General features: G+C 40.3%; 1 protein-coding gene across 1 annotated transcript in view; it reads right to left on the bottom strand.

The window, feature by feature from the left end:
• TBC1D12 (TBC1 domain family member 12) overlaps window positions 1-16,548 on the bottom strand; it is a 134,830-nt gene extending 118,282 nt beyond the window's left edge. The window contains exon 1 of the mRNA XM_064269564.1: window positions 15,517-16,548. Within this exon, the coding sequence (XP_064125634.1) occupies window positions 15,517-16,481 (965 nt within the window). The 5' untranslated portion in view covers window positions 16,482-16,548. The remainder of the gene's footprint in view (window positions 1-15,516) is intronic.
• Window positions 16,549-21,210: the final 4,662 nt, after the last annotated feature.

The raw sequence follows: 21,210 nt of genomic DNA on the forward strand, positions 1-21,210 counted from the left end.
GTCCGGGACAGAGTTGCACAAAAAGGCAGAACAAATTCTAACTCACAAAAAAAGACCAGACTTGCTGGCCTCACAGAGACTGGAGCATCCCTGAGAGTGTGGCTCCCAGGTACCCTTTTAGCTCAGTAATGAAGTAATTCCCGAGGTTCACCCCTCAGCCAAAGATTAGACAGGCCCATAAAACAAAGCAAGACTAAAGGGGCACAATCAGCCCAGAGGCAAGGACTAGAAGGCAGGGAGCGATAAGAAAACTGGTAACAGGGAACCCAAAGTTGAGAAGGGAGAGTGTTGAGAGATCACAGGGTTGGTAACCTGCGTCATAAAACAGTATAGTGTACCAACTGTTGAGTGAGAAGCTAGTTTGTTCTGTAAACCTTCATCTAAAGTACAATTTTAAAAAATACTATTTTAGAGCTACCACAGTGGTTAAGAGCTCAGCTGTTAACCTAAAACTTCAGCAGCTGAATCCACCATCCACTCCTTGGAAACCCTGTGACACAGTTCTACTCTGTCCTGTGGGGTCACTATGAGTCAGAATCTACTCAATGGCAATGGACATTTTTTTTTTTAGGGACATTAGAGAGTATCTAGGCCAAAGGTCCTACATGAAGAATCAATGCACCTCTACAAACGGGCTGCAAGAGGTCCATAAGCCTCCTCAAAATATATACGCAATTTGAAGTAAACAATGTGCTTACGGCAACTGCCTATAGCTTTCAAACCAAAGACTTCCCTTGTGCCAATTTCAAGATTTTCTGTTTGTCTTTGATTTGAGAATTTAATATAATGTGTCTCAGTGTGGATCTCTTTGGCTTTATCCTTCATGGGGTTTGTTGAGCTTTTTGGATGTGTAGATTCATGTCTTTCATCAAATTTGGGAAGTTTTCAACTATTATTTCTTCAAATAGTTTTTCTTTCTCTTTTCTTTTTCTGGGACTCCTATAATGTATATGTTGATCTACCTAATGTTGTCCCACAAGTCCCTTAGGCTCTGTTCACTTTTCTTCATTCTTTCCTCTTTTAGCTTCTCAAACTCTATCATTTCAATTGTCCTACATTTGCTGATTCTTTCTTCTGCCAGCTCAAATCTGCTACTGCACCCCTTCTGTGAATTTTTCATTTCAGTTACTGTACTTCTCAGCTGCAGTATTTTTGCTTGGTTCCTTAAAAGGATATTTTCTATTTCTTTGCCTTGGCAATTCTTTGTAGAAACTGGAACATTTGACTATTATAAGGTGGTATCTCTGGGAATCAGATTGTTCCCCTTCTCCATGGTTTGCTGAGGTTTTCTTGTTTTTGTTTTTATGGTTTTTTTTTTTTTTTTAATTTTTGAAAGCTATAGTTGCCTGTTTTTTTTAGTGAATTCCCCTATTTTTCACAAACACTGCCTTCCTAGATGTGTGTGGACATTAAAGTCTCTGTTCCTTAGCTTGTGTTCAGCTGGTGTTTTGACAGAGATTTCCTTGAATGCAGGAGGGAAGGTGGGTACAATGACACCACTACCACCACCTACAACAAAAAACACCTCTTCCAGTCTTTGAAAATTGGCTCTGTGCTGAGCCCTCTTTCAACATTTAGCCAGGCTTGCACTGAATCTAGGATTCAGCCAAGGTGAAATTCTCAGGTAATTGCTGGGCGTGCATCTTTCCCCCATATACATAGTACTTTGGAAAGCCTTAATTTCCCAAAGAAACCTTCTCCTAGGCTTTTCCTTCTGGTCTTTAGGTGTTTACTGTATGCCTTAATCGCACTCTTTAGACCTAGTTTGCTACAGGTGATTACAGCCTTAGGTCATTGCCACTGCCCCTCAGCCCTGCACGAGCTCTCAGACAGGCCAAACTGAGATAAGTACCTTGCTTCAGTCCTTAAGGCAGTCCCCAGACAGGTTAGAACAGACACACACAATAATTTGCAAATAATGTCTGCTGTGCTTGTTCTAGAGCCAGAGACCAAGCTAATCCTTCTCCAGGAGTGTCAGCTGCCACCACTTATGACAGCCAGTTGAGCTGAGAAGGGGGTGGGGTACAGGTGAGTAGAAAACCAAAGCTTTCCTACCATTTAGAGGTTGCCTTTTTCTTGATTCAAGATTCATTTAGTCACTGTAACCCTCTGACCGGTTTCCAGAGTTCTAACAAGGGTGTTTCTTCCAGTTTTTGCTTGCTTTCTTTAGTGTTTTGGTGTAGAGGTAGGAGCACGGAGCTGCCCACACCGCCATATTGCTGCGGACTTTGTCACAATCCATTTTAATGAAGCAATGTATAGAACTTATGCATTGAACATAAAGACTTAACTCTGCAACAACAGCTTTACACACTCTGGTTTTCCCCTAACCTTGTTTCCCTTTTGACCCACAACAGTAAAACACCTAGCCTAACAGCTATTCTGGCTTATCTCCCTCATCAAATTCCTCACAAAACGTGGCAGACAAATAATTTTTCACAAGGCTCTCTATTTTATTAACCCAATTCTCTCAAAGCAAAAATCGGGTTCAAAGTTTACCACTGTTAAATCCTCACCAAAAAAGCTACTGATATAAATATATGTCACTCAATTTTTTAGCACTCCCTTCTGATGAGGATTTAAAGATTTACTTGAAGTTATTTACATCAACTATCTGGGCATTGGGAGCCCTCGTGGGGTAGTGGTTAAGAGCTCAGCCACTAACCAAAAGGTCAGCAGTTCAAATCTACCAATCGCTCCTTGGAAAACCTACGGGGCAGTTCTGCTCTGTCCTGTAGGGTTCATTATGAGTCAGAATTGACTTAACGGTAACAGGTTTCATCTGGATATCAGAGCCCTGGTGGCGCAGTGGTTACGCGTTCAGCCTCCTAACCAAAACGTCCGGTAGTCTGAATCCACCAGCCACTCCTTGGAAACCCTATGGGGCAGTTCTACTCTGTCCTATAGGGTAACTATGAGTTGGAATCAACTCAATGGCAGTGGGTATCCAGATATTACGTTTTGATGTGGAGCCTAACAAACACCCATAAACTACTATAACTGTCTCCAAACCCCAGTTTCTTAAGTCCCAAATCATCTGCCACACTGCTACAAGAGTCTCTGTTCTAAAAGCAACTCTAAGCATGTCACCCTTTGTTTAAAAAACCAATCAAAGGTCCCATGCCACCCCTTGTGGAATCCAGTTTAAACTCCTTAGTTCTGTCATACAAGCTCCTCCATAATCTAGTCCCATCCTTTTTGTCTTGGTTTTTGGCATTCAACCTCACAGACCCTAGAGAAGATCACATTAAAGAGTGTCTGCAGTCCCCAAAAGTGCTGTGATACTTCATGCATATTTCTGCATATGTTGTTGTGTGCATGTACTGTTATCGGCCTTCCAATCCAAACCCTTCTCATTAGTAAAAGACCAAGCTTTTATATTTTATCTACTGTGAAGAATTCCCTAACTCCCCACCCCAAAAGTTAATAACTCCTTCCTCAGTGCTACTGATGCATCCTTGTATCCTCCTTGATAACACTAATCAGGTAACATTGTATCTATTAATGTGACTTTCCCATTATAAAATTTTTTAATGTTTTACTTACCAAATTTCCCTAATCCCTAATATACAAAACAGGGGCTCAATGAATAGTAAGGAGTTTGCAAACTAACTTATAAGACCTGTATATGCTTAGCTAAGAGGGTTCAAGAAGAAAAAAAAAAGGTTTAGTAGCAATCTTTACATATCCCAAGGATGATCATATAAAAGAACTGACTTGTTCTCCAAAGCTCTAAAGGGAAAAATGAGGACCATGAGCACATAAAAAGATACACTGTGCTTCAACATAAAGAAACTTCTAATAAGTTAACACCCTCAGTAGACTGCCTTGTCAGTAAAAGAATTCAAGCAGTGGCTAAATAATGATGTATCAGGTGCCTAAACATCTAAGGACAAAGAGGCAAACATTTAACTCTAGAGTTGTTGATTTTTTGTTTGGTTTGGTTTTATTGATATTTTGCTCAAGTCTGACCTAAAAGGACTTTCTGAATTGATGGTATGCCTGATACAAACCATCTTCTTATAATATAACAAAGGTAAAACCATTCTCCTGACCAAGCTAACCTTTTCTTTTCCTACATGATATTATGATGTTTCCATTATATGAACAACTAGATCAACAGATTGTATTTCTGTAGTCTTATGTAAGAGTAAAACAATCATCATCACCCGATTCTGAGCCACAAAATCTGTTTTCCAAACAACATTTAAGAGTTATTAATCTCTTTAATCAATCAAGTGAAATAGTCAATCCAAAGAGGGAGAGGGGGTACGGAGGTCAAGGGCCATGTAAGTAAAAAAAAAAAAAAAACAACTCCAATTTTGTCACTCTTCAAAAACACAAATTACTCATTCACTTGGGACCTTTTACAGATTTAAAACTTTAATGTTTTAATTTACATTAGTATATTTAAGTACATCATCCTGGTAATGAACAATGAATTTTCTTCTCATGGGAGAAAGGGATTTTAATTCTGTTTACTATATATACCATGGTGGTACAGGAGAAAATTTCCTTTCCTTTTAGCACTGGATCTCAAATAAGAATACACTGCACCCATCTGTACATTGTATTTATTTCACCCTTAGACACATGTACTTTTTAATAACTGATTCTATCATATTAACAACCTAAACTTTTTTTAAAGCCTAAATTAACCTTATAGATACAGCTTGTCATTAGAAAAAAATATTTCAGTTGTACTGTATGGCCTGTAAAGAGATGCTGGGGGGATGGGGACATTAGGAAAGTTAAGAAGAGGGGGGATGGGGACATTAGGAAAGTTAAGAAGAGGGGGGATGGGGACATTAGGAAAGTTAAGAAGAAGTATCAAAGAAATAGACAGAAAGGCACAGCAGTTCCCTAGATGGAAAGAAGTGACCAGAAACACAAAGACAATGAAGTAGGCAAGAGTAAAAAAAAAATAAGAAAGATGTGGAGATAACCTGTGGTAATACTCTGAAGCTCAAAGGCCAAAGCACCTAGCAACAGGGCTAACTTTTACCTAACATTATTGTTTTCAGCCTTTTTTTTTTCTCTATAAGCAAGCATTTTATGCAGAAAAACCTGTTCTCTACCAGTTTCCCTCACCTCTAACCATACCTGCAAAACTTCCAATTTTCTTTTCTTCTTCTCACTGCCTTAATTTGAACAGTGTGGAAACAAAGTCTTTATCTTTAGTTTTATTTTATATTCCCTACCATGCTTTTCCAGAGCACATAATGTGAGCACTTTATATTTTTCTAACACCATCAATAAAAAGTAAATTGTTGTAGTCCTTGAATAATTTTCCTGGGACACAAACAAAAAGTATTTTCCCTACTTGAGTAGAAGATGGCTACAACAGTCTAGATGAAAATCAGATCTGGAAATACTAAATAATGCCTCAACGTACAATGGGTAGTCGTACATTTGGGAAAATATGAGAAAACGGCACATAATTTGATTTCAAAACTATCATGTTCAGTTCCAAATTTTAAATGTTTTAATCTGTGTGGAGTTAGAGACAGGCACATGGAAATATTTTTTAACAACAAAAATGTATCCAATATAAAATTCAAATTAAAAAGAAAATGAAAAGCCAAATTTAAAGGTAAATCTACCACGTTATCAAGTTCACTCTCAAACTAGCTCTAAGTAAGAGTGTGACTTGTAGCTTGGTTTCTTAAGGTAAACGTCTCTTACTTGCTGAGAAGAGTCTGCTGAAAACCCAGACAGTCACATGGGTTTCCCTCTCTTCTTTTGGACACAGAAATAAGAAGTGCTAGAAAGGCTGAAGCGGCACATTTTGGAGAGGCGTAAACCATGTGCAAGTGCAAGATTTCTTCTTAAAGGCATGGACAAAGAATTATAACTAGCAGCAAAAGAAGGTAAACTAACACCCTTTCTGATGAGCTGTAAATAGACAGGTAAATTTATCACACCACTTTGAGAAGACTTCAGTAAGATTTTGTAAGTTAAAGCTTTTCACAAAACAGGCAAGTGTGGCTATCTAAACAACATGAAATGTAATATAAGTAAAAGATCTTTCCCATAAATAAAAAGGAGGCTAACAGCTGATTCCAATTCATGGCGACCTCATGCGTTACAGAGGGTTTTCTTGGATGTAATATTTATGGAAGCAGATTACCAGGCCTTTCTTCCGAGGTGCTTCTGGGTGGGTTCGAACTACCAACTTTTTGCTTAGTAGTCAAGCACAAACCATTTGTTCCACTCGGAACCTTGAGATTTAATTTGGCAAAGGTAATTGTTCAACCCATTGAAGGTTACCAAAGCACTTCAATATTTGTATGTCTTCATCTGTTCTCTATTGTATGTTTGTTTACACTAATCAATTACATAGTACCTATACTAACCAAAAACCCATTGCCATTGAGTGGGTTCTGAATCACAGCGAACCTATAGGACACAGCAGAACTGCCCCATAGGGTTTCCAAGGGGGAGCTGTTGGATTCAAACTGCCTACCTTTTGGTTGGTAGCCATAGCTTATCACAGCTCTTAACCACTGTGCCAGCAGTGCTCCGGTATCCACGTTAGACAATTTTAAATGAAAAAAGCATGTGAGCTACAAATATGTGTTGTACCTTCTTTCAGTAACTGCTTTTGGAGATATGCCTATCAATTAGGGCACTATTTTAGTAAACACGGTCTGGGACCACGTGTATCAGAATTATATGAGGGACCCTGTTAAATAATTGGATTCCTGCTGGACCCCACCCAAGAGCTACTGAATCAGAAGGGGTCTGATGAAGTGCAAGATCCCCAGGTAATTCCAGACACTAAAGTTTAAGAAATCTCTGCAGTAGGGGAAAACTATCAATCAACACTTCCTAGCTTCAAATCCTAGGAATCTGATTTATAGCCTAGTTTTGATTCTTCCACTATTTATTAAATAAATAAATATTTTATTAATCAAGCTATCTGACTTTGGGCAAATAACTGTAAATATATACGCACACCCATATTCACTGCAGCATTATTCACAATAGCAAAAAGAAACAACCTAACTGCCCATCAGTAAATGAATGGATAAACTACGGCACATACACATAATGGAATACTACACAACAATAAGGAACAATGATGAATCTGCAAAATATCTCACAACGTGAATGAATCTGGAGGGCATTATGCTAAGTGAAATAAATCAATGACAAAAGAATAAATACTATATGAGACCACTATTATAAAAACTCATGAAAAGGCTTATACACAGAAAAAAACAATCTTTGATGGTTATGAGGGAGGGAAGGGGCAGGAGGGAAAACACTAAGTAGACAATAGATAAGTGGTAACTTTGCTGAAGGGTAAGACAGCACACAACACTGGAAAAGTCAGTACAATTCAACCAAGGCAAAGTCATTGACGCTTCATAGACACATCCAAACTCTCTGAGGGACCAAATTACTGGGCTGAGGGCTGGGGACCATGGTCTCAGGAGACATCTAGCTTAAATGACAACGCAGTTTACAAAGAAAATGTTCTACATACTACTTTGATGAGTAGCGTCTGAGGTCTTAACAGCTTGTGAGTGGCCATCTAAAATATTTCACTGGTCCCACTCCATCTGGAGCAAGGGAGAATGAAGAAAACCAGACACAAGGGAAAGATTAGTCCTAAGGACTAATGGACCACAACTATCCCAGCCTCAACCAGACTTTGAGTCCAACACAACCAGATGGTACCCAGCTACCACCACCCACTGCTCTGACAGGGATCACGATAGAGAGTCCTGGACAGAATGGGAGAAAAATTTAGAACAAAATTTTAACTCACAAAAAAGGACCAGACTTACTGGTCTGACAGAGACTAGAGAAACCCCGAGAGTATGGCCCCCAGACATCCCTAAGTACTGAAGTCACTCCTGAGGTTCACCCTTCAGCCAAAGATTAGACAGGCCCATAAAACAATAATACACGTAGCTCAATCTTGTATATGAGACTAAATGGGCACACCAGCCCAGGGCAAAGACAAGGAGGCAGGAAAGAACAGGAAAGCTGGAAGAATGGAAATGGGGAACTCAAGGTAGAGAAGGGGAGAGTGCTGACATGTTGTGGGGTTGGTAACCAATGTCACAAAACAATATGTGTATTAATTGTTTAATGAGAAACTAATTTGCTCCGTAAACCTTCATCTAAAGCACAATTTTTTTTTAAAAAACTGTAAAAAAATAATAATAATAATAAATCCTACCCAGACTAGGAAAAGAAGCCCTAGTGGCCCAACAGTTAAGTGCCTGGCTGCTAATCAAAAGGTTAGTGGTTCAAACCCACCCAGCATCTCTGGGGGAGAAAGACCTGGTGATTTGCGTCCACAAAGATGGCAGCCAAGAAAACCCTAGGGGGCAGTTCTACTCTGTCACATGGGGTTGCTATGTGTTAGAATAGACTCAATGACATACCACAACAACCACTTTTCCTAGGTCACAGAATTTTTTAAAGAATCAAAAAAAGAAAATATGTAAACATAATTTTGGAAACAAATGAAATTAAGAAGAATTAACATATACTTTTATAATTTTTTTCCTAGGGATAAACGGGTACTGTTAAATCTTTCTAAATGCTGCCCCCAAGTACTCTGAACTGAAAAGCTTTGAAAATCACTGCTGTAGGTCCACCTGAAGAACAACTCATTACCAGGCCTAACTCATTTCCATTATTAAATCAATACCATCTTGTTAGACCATGCCCAGCAAATAAAAGATTTCTCCCATGACGGCATTTTCCATAGAGTATTAAGAAATTAGATAAGGTGATCCCTGAAGTTTCTTCCATTCCCCCCCCCCCGAAAAATACTCTGTTTAATTTGGCATATTCTCTAACTTCTAAGAATTTTATTTTACACAGTTGACACCACACTGTATCTTGTTTTACACATTCAACATTGTTACAAAAGTTTCCCCATACCATTAAATAAACTCTTCCTAAAGATGATTTCAATAACTGAATTGTAACACTCAATGATATATAAAAATGTCATAATACATGCATTCCCTTAATTTTCGTCTTTCAAAATGGCTCCAATTTTTTTTAATACACCAGGGCAAGTTCACAAAAATGGAATTACTAGATCAAATCGTACAAATAAATTTAATGTTACTGCTACAAATCAGCTTTCTAAAAAAGTTTTCTAAGTTTACCTTCTCACCAACAGCTTAAGGCCTCCTGGTTTGTTTTTTGTGTTTGTTTTTAATAATAATAGCATTTGTGTTTTTTCGTGAAACTTTACACAGCAATTTAGGTTCCTATTTGATAATTTCCACACAAATTGACCAATGACATTAGTTACATTTTTCACAATGTGTCAATATTTTCTTACTCGTAGTCTGCTTGTTCCATTTTGAAGTTTCTTCCACTTCGATTTTATAGTAAAACACAACTGCTCCCCAATAAAAGTCAAAATCCCTATGTCAAATAAAACCTGGAGTTTAATTAACAGTAATGCCAAGGTCCACTCCTCAGTTGTGACAGATGTACCACAGTAATGCGATGCTAACAACTGGGTCAACAGGGTGAGGAGTATACAGAACGCTCTATACTATCTTTGCAACTTTTCTGAAAATCTAAAACCGTTTTAAAATAAAAGTTTATTTAAAAAAAAAAAAAGCTCAATGCCCATTTTGGGTAGTTCAGAAAACTTCTACCAACAAGTAACTCCAAGTTATTATCAGAGTAATAGTGTGCCTTACAGGAGCCCTGGTAAGGCAAGGATTAAGCGCTCAGCTGCTAAATGAAAGGCTGGAGGTTCAAACTCACCCAGCGAGTCCTCGGGAAAAAGACTTGTTGATCTGCTCCCATAATGATTACAACCTAGAAAGCCCTGTGGGGCAGTTCTCCTCTGTCACATGAGGTTACTAAGAGTGGAAATCAACTTGATGGCACCTAACAACAACAGCGTGCTTTATTTGTTTTGTTTACCGGACTACAGTGTTAAAATGTTAATTTAGTTGAGCCCTTCAAAATAATATGTTTGAGTAAATTATCTTGGTCCCACAAAAACTGACGATTCCCTATATAAATACTTTCTACTTAATGTATATGGAGAGTATTACATCTCTAAGTTTGTAGTTCAAACCTACTTTATGAGGCAGTTCTACTTTGTCACATGGGGTCACCAGGAGTCAAAAACTGGCTCAACAGCATCTAACAACAACTTACTACCTTAAACATAGTTTCTAAGGTGAAGTTCTTGTACCAGTGCTGGATTTCCCATGTTCAAGGCAGATCTCTACAATGTTTGGTTTGTTTTCTTTTAAGAAAATGCTGGATCTGAAGGGGAGGGGGAGTCAGATACAGGGATACAAAAGGCTCTTGAACCATTTGCTCCTCAACTTGATGTTATTATAATGGGTATATTGATAACATTCTAAAATCCTAACAGACTCTTACTTTTATTCTAGAGCAATTAATTATGCATTCTTTTCAGCTTTTCTAAAATTTTAAACAGTTATATTAACATACATATACATATAGGCACCTGGGGTGGTGCAAATGGTTGGTGGTTCAAACCCACCAGAGGTGCCTCAGAAGTAAGGTCTGGTGATCTGCTTCTGAAAGGTCACAGCATCGAAAAACCTGTGGGGCAGTTCTACTCTGCACACATGGGGCCTTCAACCCAATGGCTAGTAACAACCACTTACATATACAAATTTATATATATGTATACATACACATTTATACATATGTATAAAATGTCCAAAGAAGTTTTATTAATGACACGGAAATGAATGTTTTTCCATTTCTTTTTATAGTTTCTTGTAATAACAAAAATCCAATATAAATTTCAATAGATATTCCTTCATTCTCTTTATAAATAATTGTACCACACCGCTAATAAAGAATTACTTGTTTTGGGGAGCTCTGAAAATCTTTTAAAACTTATCAGAAGTTTGATGTTTTGTCTTTTCCTTATGGAGATACTGAAGAAGGGATTTTCTGAGAAACTGGTATGAAACCGCAGTTTTTGTATTTAGTTGGCTTGAAGAAATAAACACTGTGGAACAAATAAGAGAGCTCCGTCTGACAAAGGTCTATGATGGCTCAGTCAGGAGAATTATGATTTTGTCAACTAGTCAAATTCTGGGCAGATCTCACCTGGAGGTTCATAGTTAAGAATGGCAACTGTTCAAAGGAAAAAAATCTTAAATTAAGAAAAGTTATAGCTATAGAAATTTAAAATTCTCAGTATCATACTTAATAACAAGAATATATACGCTCATCAATTTTCTAATTGGGGGGAACAAAGACTGTCTAGATGTGAAAAAAAAAATCACTAAAAGAGCCTTTAGTCTTCGGTATTCAGCTCAACTGTTATAAAAAGAGCATATAAAAACAGTTTTTTGCCCCAACATTTATGAAGCTTCAGGACTCAACAATTAAAAGGAAAGCCACATGGATCTAGATATTTCAAAATCATTTAAATTCAATTTTCTTTTTTTAGATAGAGGAGGAAATACGTCAATAGTTTCTTCCCTACCTTAGCTGTGCCCTTTAAAGCCACCAAGTTTTTATGATTCATTATGAAGACTTTGTAAAAAATTATCAACACTACCAGGAAAAACAGACACATGCTCCTAAACAACAGTACCTATGCCAATGCAATCCTAACAACCCTCAGAAGTATTATATGACCTTAAAAAAATGCGTTTATAGAGAGTGTGTCTATATAAAAAATAAACTATTCTGGTTTGAAAACAATTGAGACATAAATTTGCTTAAGAATCCCTGAAATTGTTTAAAGCTACTTTATTTTAAAAACAGAGATCCTTGAGGAACACAGGCTAGCCTGCAAATGCAAGAGATTTAAAAAATTCATCTCCTCTTCAGTAGCGGGAAAATGCAGAAGAGAATTTTTAATTCTCATATAATCCAGAGTTTCTAGAGCCATGGGGGCTGGAAGAATCCCTGAAACTATTGCCATGAGATAATCTTTAAAATTTAAACCAAAAATAACCCCTGAAGTCTGTTTAAAACCAAACAATAATTTAGGTTAACTAGTTAAAAATGTCTGCCTTGATTGAGCTTTACGCTCTTTTAAGAACTACCTATATGATACTAAGGAGCCCTGGTGGCACAATGTTTAAGAGCTCAGCTCCTAACCAGAAGGTCGGCAATTTGAATCCTCCAGTTGCTCCTTAGAAACCCTGTGGGGCAGTTCTAAGTCTGTTCTATATGGTCACTGAGTCAGCATCAACTTGACAGCAACAGGTTGCTTTTGGATATGGGATCAAAGTGACAACAGCAACTGGAAAGATGAGACAGGAACCTTAGAAGGCAGTGAGTTTATGTTAATGAGAGAGGAACAATTCAGAAAAGGAGGGTGAGAACGGTTGCACATCTCAAAGACTGTAATCAATGTCACTAAATTGTATACGTAGAAAACGCTGAATTGGTTTATGTTCTGCTGTGTATATTCTCAACAATAACAACAATAAAAAAATTGATCTCCTTCACTGCTGAGCTGGTGGAGGTAATGGGTAGTCATATCCAGCTAGCATTCAAAACTTTAATAAACAAGAAACGACCAAGGATGCAGGAGAATGTTACTTGAAGGGCTCCCATAGCCAAGTCACCATAAACACGGCGAGGTACCCATATGAAGTGGAAGTAAATCCCCAACATGGGCTGAAACAGAAAGTCTATCTGGAGAAGAAGGAAAGCATAACCACTGAATTGACCACTGAGGCCCTCCAAAATAAGAGTAGTCTCATCATGTACCAAATTCCCATAATTTCTACCCTAGTTAATGAAATCCTGTCTATTGTGTGTCTTAATGGTTGTAACACTTTGCAGTTATTAAATATATTTCTATAAAATGTCCCCCTCTTTCCATAAGTTAAACATGAAACTGTTTCTAAAAATTATTAGTTATAAATTTGCCCAGAGTGAGTGGGAGGGATGGAGGATGGAAGGCTAGAGAATAATTAGGTGGGACATAAAAGAGCCACAGGTGAACAGTGTTGTGAGCAAATGTAAACCTGGACTGGAAATCAGGAACTCTGATTTCTAATCCTAGCTCTGTTAATAGCTAACTAAACTACCTTCTTTAGACACTGAGCTTCCTCATCTAAAAATGAAGTGGAAATAGGGGTTGCATTCAAGAGCAAGAATCCATTCTAGAACAAGATATCCCCAAAGGGAGATCTCACTTGGTGCTTCAGAGTTGAGAATGGCAATTGTTCACAAGAAAGAAAAAATCTCTTAGGTTACTGGGGAAAGGGGTATTTCTGCTGGGAGATGGGAGGACTTGGTAAAAATTATATTACCTAGAGAACAATAAAGACAAGGGGTCCATGAAAGTTGCCAATTCAACACCACCTGCATGGGGTTCTCGTACCAGTGCTAAATATTACAGATTGAGCAAAAAAAAAGTCACAGTCCCTGCCTTTAAGGTGTTCAGAGTCCAGTTACAGTTTTGGCCAAATGCTGAAAAAATTGTGCTTCTCTCTGACCCTGTCTTTTTCCAAGAATGCCATAAAAAGGAAACAATGGCTTCCAGAGTCTTAATATTCACATTTCAATTAAGAAAAATGAAGCTTAGAGAAATTAACTTCGGGCATCTAAATTTTTTTTTTTTTTACTTCAAATCCAGTGCTCTAACACATATAAATAAGTGACCACTTAAGCGTTATCTAGCTGTATTAATAAAAGTCCTATTAGCCTACCAGTTAAGGAAAATTTTAAAATTAGATCAAAATTCCCACCTACTGCTAATAATATGAAGTCTACCTATAATAGGTTTGCCTTGTTATTGTTCATAAATTGCAATACATACATATCTGTCTTCAAACTTAATGCCCACTATCCTGCACCCCACCTCCAGGTCAGAAGCCACTGTCCAAACCATCTCTATTCTCAATGCATGGCACAGAGCAAGCACTCAGGCTATACCGGTTGAATTAGTGAATTCCATAGCCCCTCACAGGTCTACAACTGCCCCGATACCTGGCATCAAAACACAACCAAGATTAATACAATAACCAATAAACATCCGAGGCTACAGAGGGTCACAAATATATAAGCTTAACTCATCTTGAGACTTTTTAGAATATTGCCACTACAAGCTTTAAATATATTTTCGCAACTCTAGGCACAAGTAAGGAGCCCTGGTGGTGCAAATGGTTAAGCGCTCAGCTGCTAACCAAAAGGTTGGTGGTTCAAACCCACCCAGCGGCTTTTTGGGTGAAAGACCTGGCGATCTGTTTCATAAAGATTATGGCCAAGAAAACCCTATGGGTCAGTTCTACCCTGTCACATGGGTCACTATGAGTTGAAATCAACTCCAGGGCGCCTAACAACGGCACAGGCACAAGTGCAGATCTCACTATGAGTGACACAAAATTAAGAATTCTCAATCTTGATTTAAGCAACTTTAGTGTAATTTGTAAACTTACACAAGTAGCCAGAACAAGGGGTAAGAACGTAGAAAGAGGAATGAGAAATATAAATTCCAATCAGAAAACTGTGCCTGTGCATCTACATATATGCACACTAATTGTATTGCCCTCTAAAACTTTACAGAATTTTAAGTTTCTTTCACATTTGGTTATAGTTAAGATCCCTGAAAAGGGTACGAAAAGCACAATGTAACTCTGAAAAGGAGGACTTACAAATTGGGAATATTTTCTTATCTTTACCAGGTGCTCCTTGGAAACCCTATGGGGCAGTTCTATTCTGTCCTTTAGGGTCGCTATGAGTCGGAATCGACTCGACGGCAACAGGCTTTCTGGATTTCTAAAACAACAAAACTCCGTAATTTAATTTCGAGACTATCACATCAAATCTCCAATACGAATACCATGAAAATTTTATTGAAATAGCAAATGTTCTGTTGTCTATATTTACTACAAAAAAAAAAAAAAGGTTGTCCTAAAATAATTAAAAGCAGTTGCCAAAAAAAAGTAGAAGCTTATCTGGAGAAGTAGAGAAGAGGGATTTCCGATATAAAAGAGCTGGGATCATGTTCTAAACACCAAACTGACCACATTTAAAGAAAGGTCACTGCAATAAGTGATTAAGTACTACTACACACAATCCCTTCTAGTTTCAGGTATCTCCAAGCTACTTGAATGGATTTAGACTCCACGCAAATAGACACTGTGCAAAGTGACTTCCCTTTTTCTTTCACAAAACCACACCCGTACACACATGCGTCTCCCCACACCAACGTAGTCCTGTTCTACAGTAATCAAATTGGGGCCGAAGAAGCTTGTATGCTTTTCCGGAAAAGACAAAACTACAGATATAGCACTAGCATGCTGGCGGACCTGAATGCACAGAAACCAGGTGTGAATGGCAGGTAAGGCCTCTGGCCGACAGAGGAACAGAAAGACTCGCTTCCCAAAGACCTCTCAATTTCTCCCAAACTGACCATGTAGACTGGGTTCCTCTTCCCCGGTTCATAAATCAAAGCCAAGCCCTGACGCGCGCAGGGGCCCGCAAGGGGGTGACCACCGAGTCAGTTCCTGAACGCTCCTGCCCCCGGCCCCGAAACCTCCCCGAGCCCCCGGGCTGTACCTGGCGAAGAACTCGGCGAAGCCGCCGCTCCGTCGAGCCCGGGCCGAGGCCCCCACGGGGCCCTGCTCCGCAGCCGAGAGGGGCTGCGGCGTTGCCGCCGGGGGCAGGTGGTCGCCGGCGCTCTGGCGGCGGCTCACCTCGAACGTGTTCCGAGAGTTGCAGTGAACGTCGGAGAAGCCCAAGCGCGACTCCGCGCCCGCGCCCCCGCTAGTCCTCTCGGCCGAGGCGGCTGGGGACGCGCCCTCCTCGGGACCCCTGGCGCCGGCTGCCGGGTGCTCCAAGTCCTCGCTGCTGCCGCCGCTTACGGAACTACCCCCCGAGTCGCTGCCCGCGCCCTCGTGCTTTTCGGGGTCGGCCGCCGCCAGGCAGCAGCTCCGCAGCGGGTCCTCCAGCGGCGCGGCCCAGTCGGAGGGGCTGCCCGCGCCGTCCGCGCCCTCGTCACCAGGCCTTTCCAGGCGGAGGCGGCCGCACGGGCGGCGGCCGCGCGCCTCCCGGCCGCCCGCGCGGTGCAGCCCCCGAGCCTCCTCCGGGTCGCGACAGTCCCAGTCCGGCAGGAAGCCCGAGTCCCCGTTGGTCATGCCTCCGCGCCCCGGCGCGCGGCCATCCGCCGCCACCTCCGCGCCGCCGAGCTTGGAGCCTGAGCCCGGCTGGCAGGCGCCCGCGCGCGGGGCTGCCGAGAGCGGCGGGGCGGGGGCCTGGCCGACGGAGAGCGGACAGTAACAGAGACCCGGCTCCAGCCGCCCCCCAGCCGCCGCGAGGTAACGCTGAAGGAGCTGACGAGGCGGCGTCTCCTCCTCCTCTTCCTCGTCTTCCTCCTCCTCCTCCCGCGGCTCCATAGCGCCGACGCCTCCGCCAAAGCCGCCCGTGGCCCGGATCATCTTCCCGTCCTGGCCCGCGGGCTCCGGCACAGGGAGCGAGTTGGGGTTTCTTCCCGAACAGGCTCCAGCATCCTCGGGACCCACCATCTGAGGCCCGAGCGACCGCCGCCTAAACAGACAGCCGAGGGCTCCCGGGCGCAAGCGCGGAGCCGGAACCGCACTGGGTGCTGGGGCCGCGGCGGCCGCCGCCGCAACGTTCCCAGACGCACCCCTCCCACCCGGGGGTTCGGACAGTTGCGGGAGGGCAGGCACGCGCCCGGCTCGCGCACGCGCAAAAGCCGGACTGGTCAAGTCCTGACCTGGAGATTCCCCGAACCATAGAGACGGTAGCTAGAGAGCCCCGCTCCATGACACTCTCAGGCCGCCAATCTGGGATCCGCCATCTGGATGGTGGAGGCTGGTTGGCCAACTTCGAGCGTGACAGGTCTTACAGAAGCGGGTAGTGCTCACTTAGCAAAAATTCACTTGACGTACTTGATTTATGGGAGTAGAATAAAAAAAATAGATGTGGGTAAATCCTTCAATCTCTAATTGGTCACCACTAGTCGATTTCACATCCATTGTCTCTATTCCTGTTGCCACAGTTCAGGACTTCACGACATCGTAACAACACCCTTCTTCGTCTTCCACAATGCTATCAAAGCTACCTTTCTTATCCAACACCATGTTTCATCACATCGCTCTGTATTTCACGATCTTCATTATCACCTAATGAGGGATAGATAGGAAGTGGAGTCAGGCAGAAATGGATTGTGGAAATAATTCCAGCACCTGGCAATAATGAGTTAAAATGGGATGATGACAACTGAGTGGAAATGAGGTATGTTTAAGGTAGAAATCACAAGAAGTGATTGATAACTGATGAAATATGAGGAGTATTAGAAGAGGGAGTAGCCAACAATTACTACAAAACTCTTAGAATGAAACCAATATGATTTGAAGAAATAGAGAATTGGATAGAGAAAATAGATCTGGTAAAGTGAAAGACTGATAGGAAATATTCAGCATAGAATTAGAATTCTAAAACTTGGGGTAAGACTTAGGTTCGAAGATGAAGATTGGAGTCGTCTTTGTAATGGAACTAGGTGAATCATGGATGACCAAACCCAAAAAACCAAACCCAGTGCCATCGAGTCGATTATGACTCACCTGTAGCATTTAACCACTACACCACCAGGGTTTCCTCATGGATGACGATCACCTACAAAGAAACAAAGATGTGGGTGGGGACAGAAACCTGGGGCGTTGACAATAAAAATACTAGTGGGGACAGAGACCTGGAGCTTTAGCAAAACGCTAAGATATCTTTATTTCAGGATGAACAAGGAAGTCGCATTGCAAGAAAATCAGAAGCATCAGTTATGGATGAAATGAAGCAGCAAATATAGACCACTCATTCCAGAAGTGTGTCAATGAAAGTCTAGAAATAGAAGAATGGAGTAATAGAGGAAGCAGTATGCTAAGCCTTAAAAAAAAAAAATCTTGTAAGAAAATATGTACATATATACAAAAGGGTGAATATAACACTGGCGAAATGAGTTCCTCTTTGTAGCCTTTTGCCATGTTTCTTTGGAAAAACAGCTCAAGATGTTTTTCTCCTAAACCCTAAGGAGTTACCTTTGCCCTAGTTTTCTACCATAGAGGGTTTGTTACATTTCCTGGGTAAGCTTTAAACAACTTGGTGTGATACTTTTTGTCTGACCCTGGTCTGCAAGGTGTCCTGTGATTGGTATGCACTTTGTAGATATTGGACAACATGCTATGTAAATGAAGTGACTATGGACTGTGCAAATGAGGTGACTATAGCCTACTGTGCAAATGAGGTGACTATTGCCTACTATGCAAATGAAATGTCTATGGCCTACTAAGGGGGGATTGGTCAGTTTGTGGCCCCCTGCTGGGAGGGGCATGCCTTGAAATTGATAAGGAGTTGTGTATACATACAGCCAGCCCCACAGAAGTTTTTCAGACAGAAAGAAGCAGGAAAAGAAGCAGAATGAAGTAAGAAGAGAGAAGAAGACAGAGAGAAAGAGGACGAAATCAACCTCCTAAAAGAGCTGTAACACGGGTCAAGGGCTGTAACACCAAAGACAGCAAGAGGCCCAGAAGGGGCCCAGTGGCAGAGTCAGTGGTGACAGTTGGGTGGATCAAGAGGAGCCTGTCCTCAGGGGGGGCTGAGAGGAGGCTTGCATGACCAAGAGGAGCTGAGAAAGCTGCCTGCACTAAAGGGAGACTTTGCTGATCCTGATCCTGAGTAGTAGCCTGTTGATCCTGATCCCAAGTTGTACCCTATTCCTAAATAAACTGCTTGAAGTATGGTCTGTCAGTTCTGTGTGGCCATTGCAACACATTATAAAACCTAGCAGAGAAGTTGAGAATGCTGTGGGGAAGAAGCTGCTGATAGAATTTGTGAAAAGGTTGGAGAGCAGAGGTATGTCTGACATCCATCTCGAGGGAATCAGCTTTGGGCTGATCCTGGTCATTATCACTCTGGAAGTCAGACAGATTCTGACAATGCTACTACTCCTACTTGCATTTTATACAAATATGTAGGAAGGATAATAAAATAGGTAATTAAAACAGACATCCATGTACCCATCATTCAGTTTTAGAAACCTTAAGTGTATATATATATATTAAAAAAAGTATATAGATATGTATAATGAGCCTTTTTGAAGGCCCTGGGGAAGGACCGAGGCAAGGTCATAGTTAGCGTCCATTAGTATTAAGCCCTTTAAGATAAAGGAAAAAATGAGTTTCAGGATGCAGGTAGAAAAGCTAAGATTGGGTTTCACCTAAAACAATAAAATTTAAAAAAGAAAAGCTAATGTTGGAGAGGTATAGACATAGTGATAGCTATATGACAAAAAAGAAGAATACAGCCTAGGATGTTTAAGCTCAATCTTTTTTCTTTTCAATCTTTTTCCTCTCTGCCTAGAGAATTGACCTTGCAAATTTGTTTCTGCTGTCAAACCTTGCCTAATTAGTTAACTTATTCCTGTCTGGCTACAACTACATTTCTTTCTCTATGCATTTTTAAACTTCAGTTTCTCTAAATGGTTCACTTTTGTTAATCTCCTTCCACTCCCGTGGTCAAAAGCAACAAAGGTTTTATGAACCACGCAACTCTACTATATTCTCAGTACAAACTTCTGTACTGAAACACATGTTTATATTTTCAAACTTTGTCTACAATAAAATGTAATGCTTTATAAATTTTATCAAGGGTTCTTGATATTTTTCCCACCTTTCAACAATAATATTTACTGTCTTAGGTGAGTAATGTCTATCCTATTTTACAAAGAAAAAACTTCTACTTTCAAAGTGTAGCATATCTTTTTTGCAGTTTCTTAAGTTTGGCATTAAAAACTTTCACCCCTACCTCACACCGTATATGAGAATTAACTCAGAATGGATCAATGACCTAAATATAAGAGCTAAAACTATAAAACTCTTAGAAGAAAATGGAGAGATAAGCTTTCAGGATCTTTTATTTGCCAATAGATTTTTAGGTAAGGCATCAAAAGGATGTTATGAGGAAAGTCAGAAGATAATCTACAGAATGGGAAAAAATATTTGGAAATCATGTATCTGATAAGGGCTTAATATCAAGAATATGTAAAGAACTCCTACAACTCAGCAACAAAAAGACAAATAACCCGATCAAATAATGGGCAAAGGATCTGAACAGAATTTCTTCAAAGAAGATATACAAATGGCCAATGAGCACAAGAAAAGATGCTCAATGCCATTAGTCATTGGGAAATGCAAATCAAAACCACAGTGAGATACCACTTCACCCCCTCTAGAATGCTATGATCAGAAAAACAGAAAATAACAAGTGCTGGCAAAGATGTGGAGAAATTGGAATACTCGTGCATTGCTGGTGAGAAAGCAAAATGGTGCAACTGCCGTGGAAAACAGTTTGGTGGTTCCTCAAAAGGTTAAATATAAAATTATGGTATGACTTGAAATTCCAAAATAATTGAAAGCAGAGACTCAAACAGCACTTGTACACCAATGTTAATCGCAACATTATTCACAATAGCCAAAAGGTGAAAACAACCCAAGTGTCCATCAGCAGATGAATATGTAGATGAACAAAATGTACTATATACATACAATGCAGTATTTTTCATGTATAAAGATAAATGAAGTTCTGATATATTTGCTACTACATAGATGAACCTTGAAAACATGATGTTAAGTAAAACAAGTCAGACAGAAGGACAAATATTGTATGATCACATTTACACAAAACATCTAGAATAGGCAAGTACCAAAAACAAAAAACCAGATATAAAAGTTTATTAGTGGTTCCTAGGGGCTGCGGGAGGGAGGAATGAGGAGTTATTTCTTAATGGGTACTGAGCTTCTGATTGGGGTGATCGAAAAGCTTTAGAAGTAGTACTCATGGTAGCACAATATGGTAAATGTAATTAATGTCACTGAATTGTACACTTACAAATGGTTAAAAGGGCAAATTTTGTTACATATGTTTTACCACGATAAAAATTTAAAAAATTTTATAACATATTACATCACTATAACTCTAGGCATAAATAATAGGGTATCTGCATACATTCCTATAAATCATATTAAATTATATGTGCAATGTCTGCTGTAAAATATTCATTAACTTTGGTGGGGAAGCAAAAAAAAATAAATAGACAATAGATAAGTGGTAGCTTTGGTGAAGGGTAAGACGGTACACAATACTAGGGAAGCCAGCACAACTTGTCCAGGACAGGTCATGGAAGCTCCATAGACACATCCAAACTCCTTGAGGGACCAATTTACTGAGCTGAGGGCTGTG

This window comes from Loxodonta africana, chromosome 16 (genome assembly GCF_030014295.1).
Source record: "Loxodonta africana isolate mLoxAfr1 chromosome 16, mLoxAfr1.hap2, whole genome shotgun sequence".
Taxonomy (NCBI): Eukaryota; Metazoa; Chordata; class Mammalia; order Proboscidea; family Elephantidae; genus Loxodonta; species Loxodonta africana.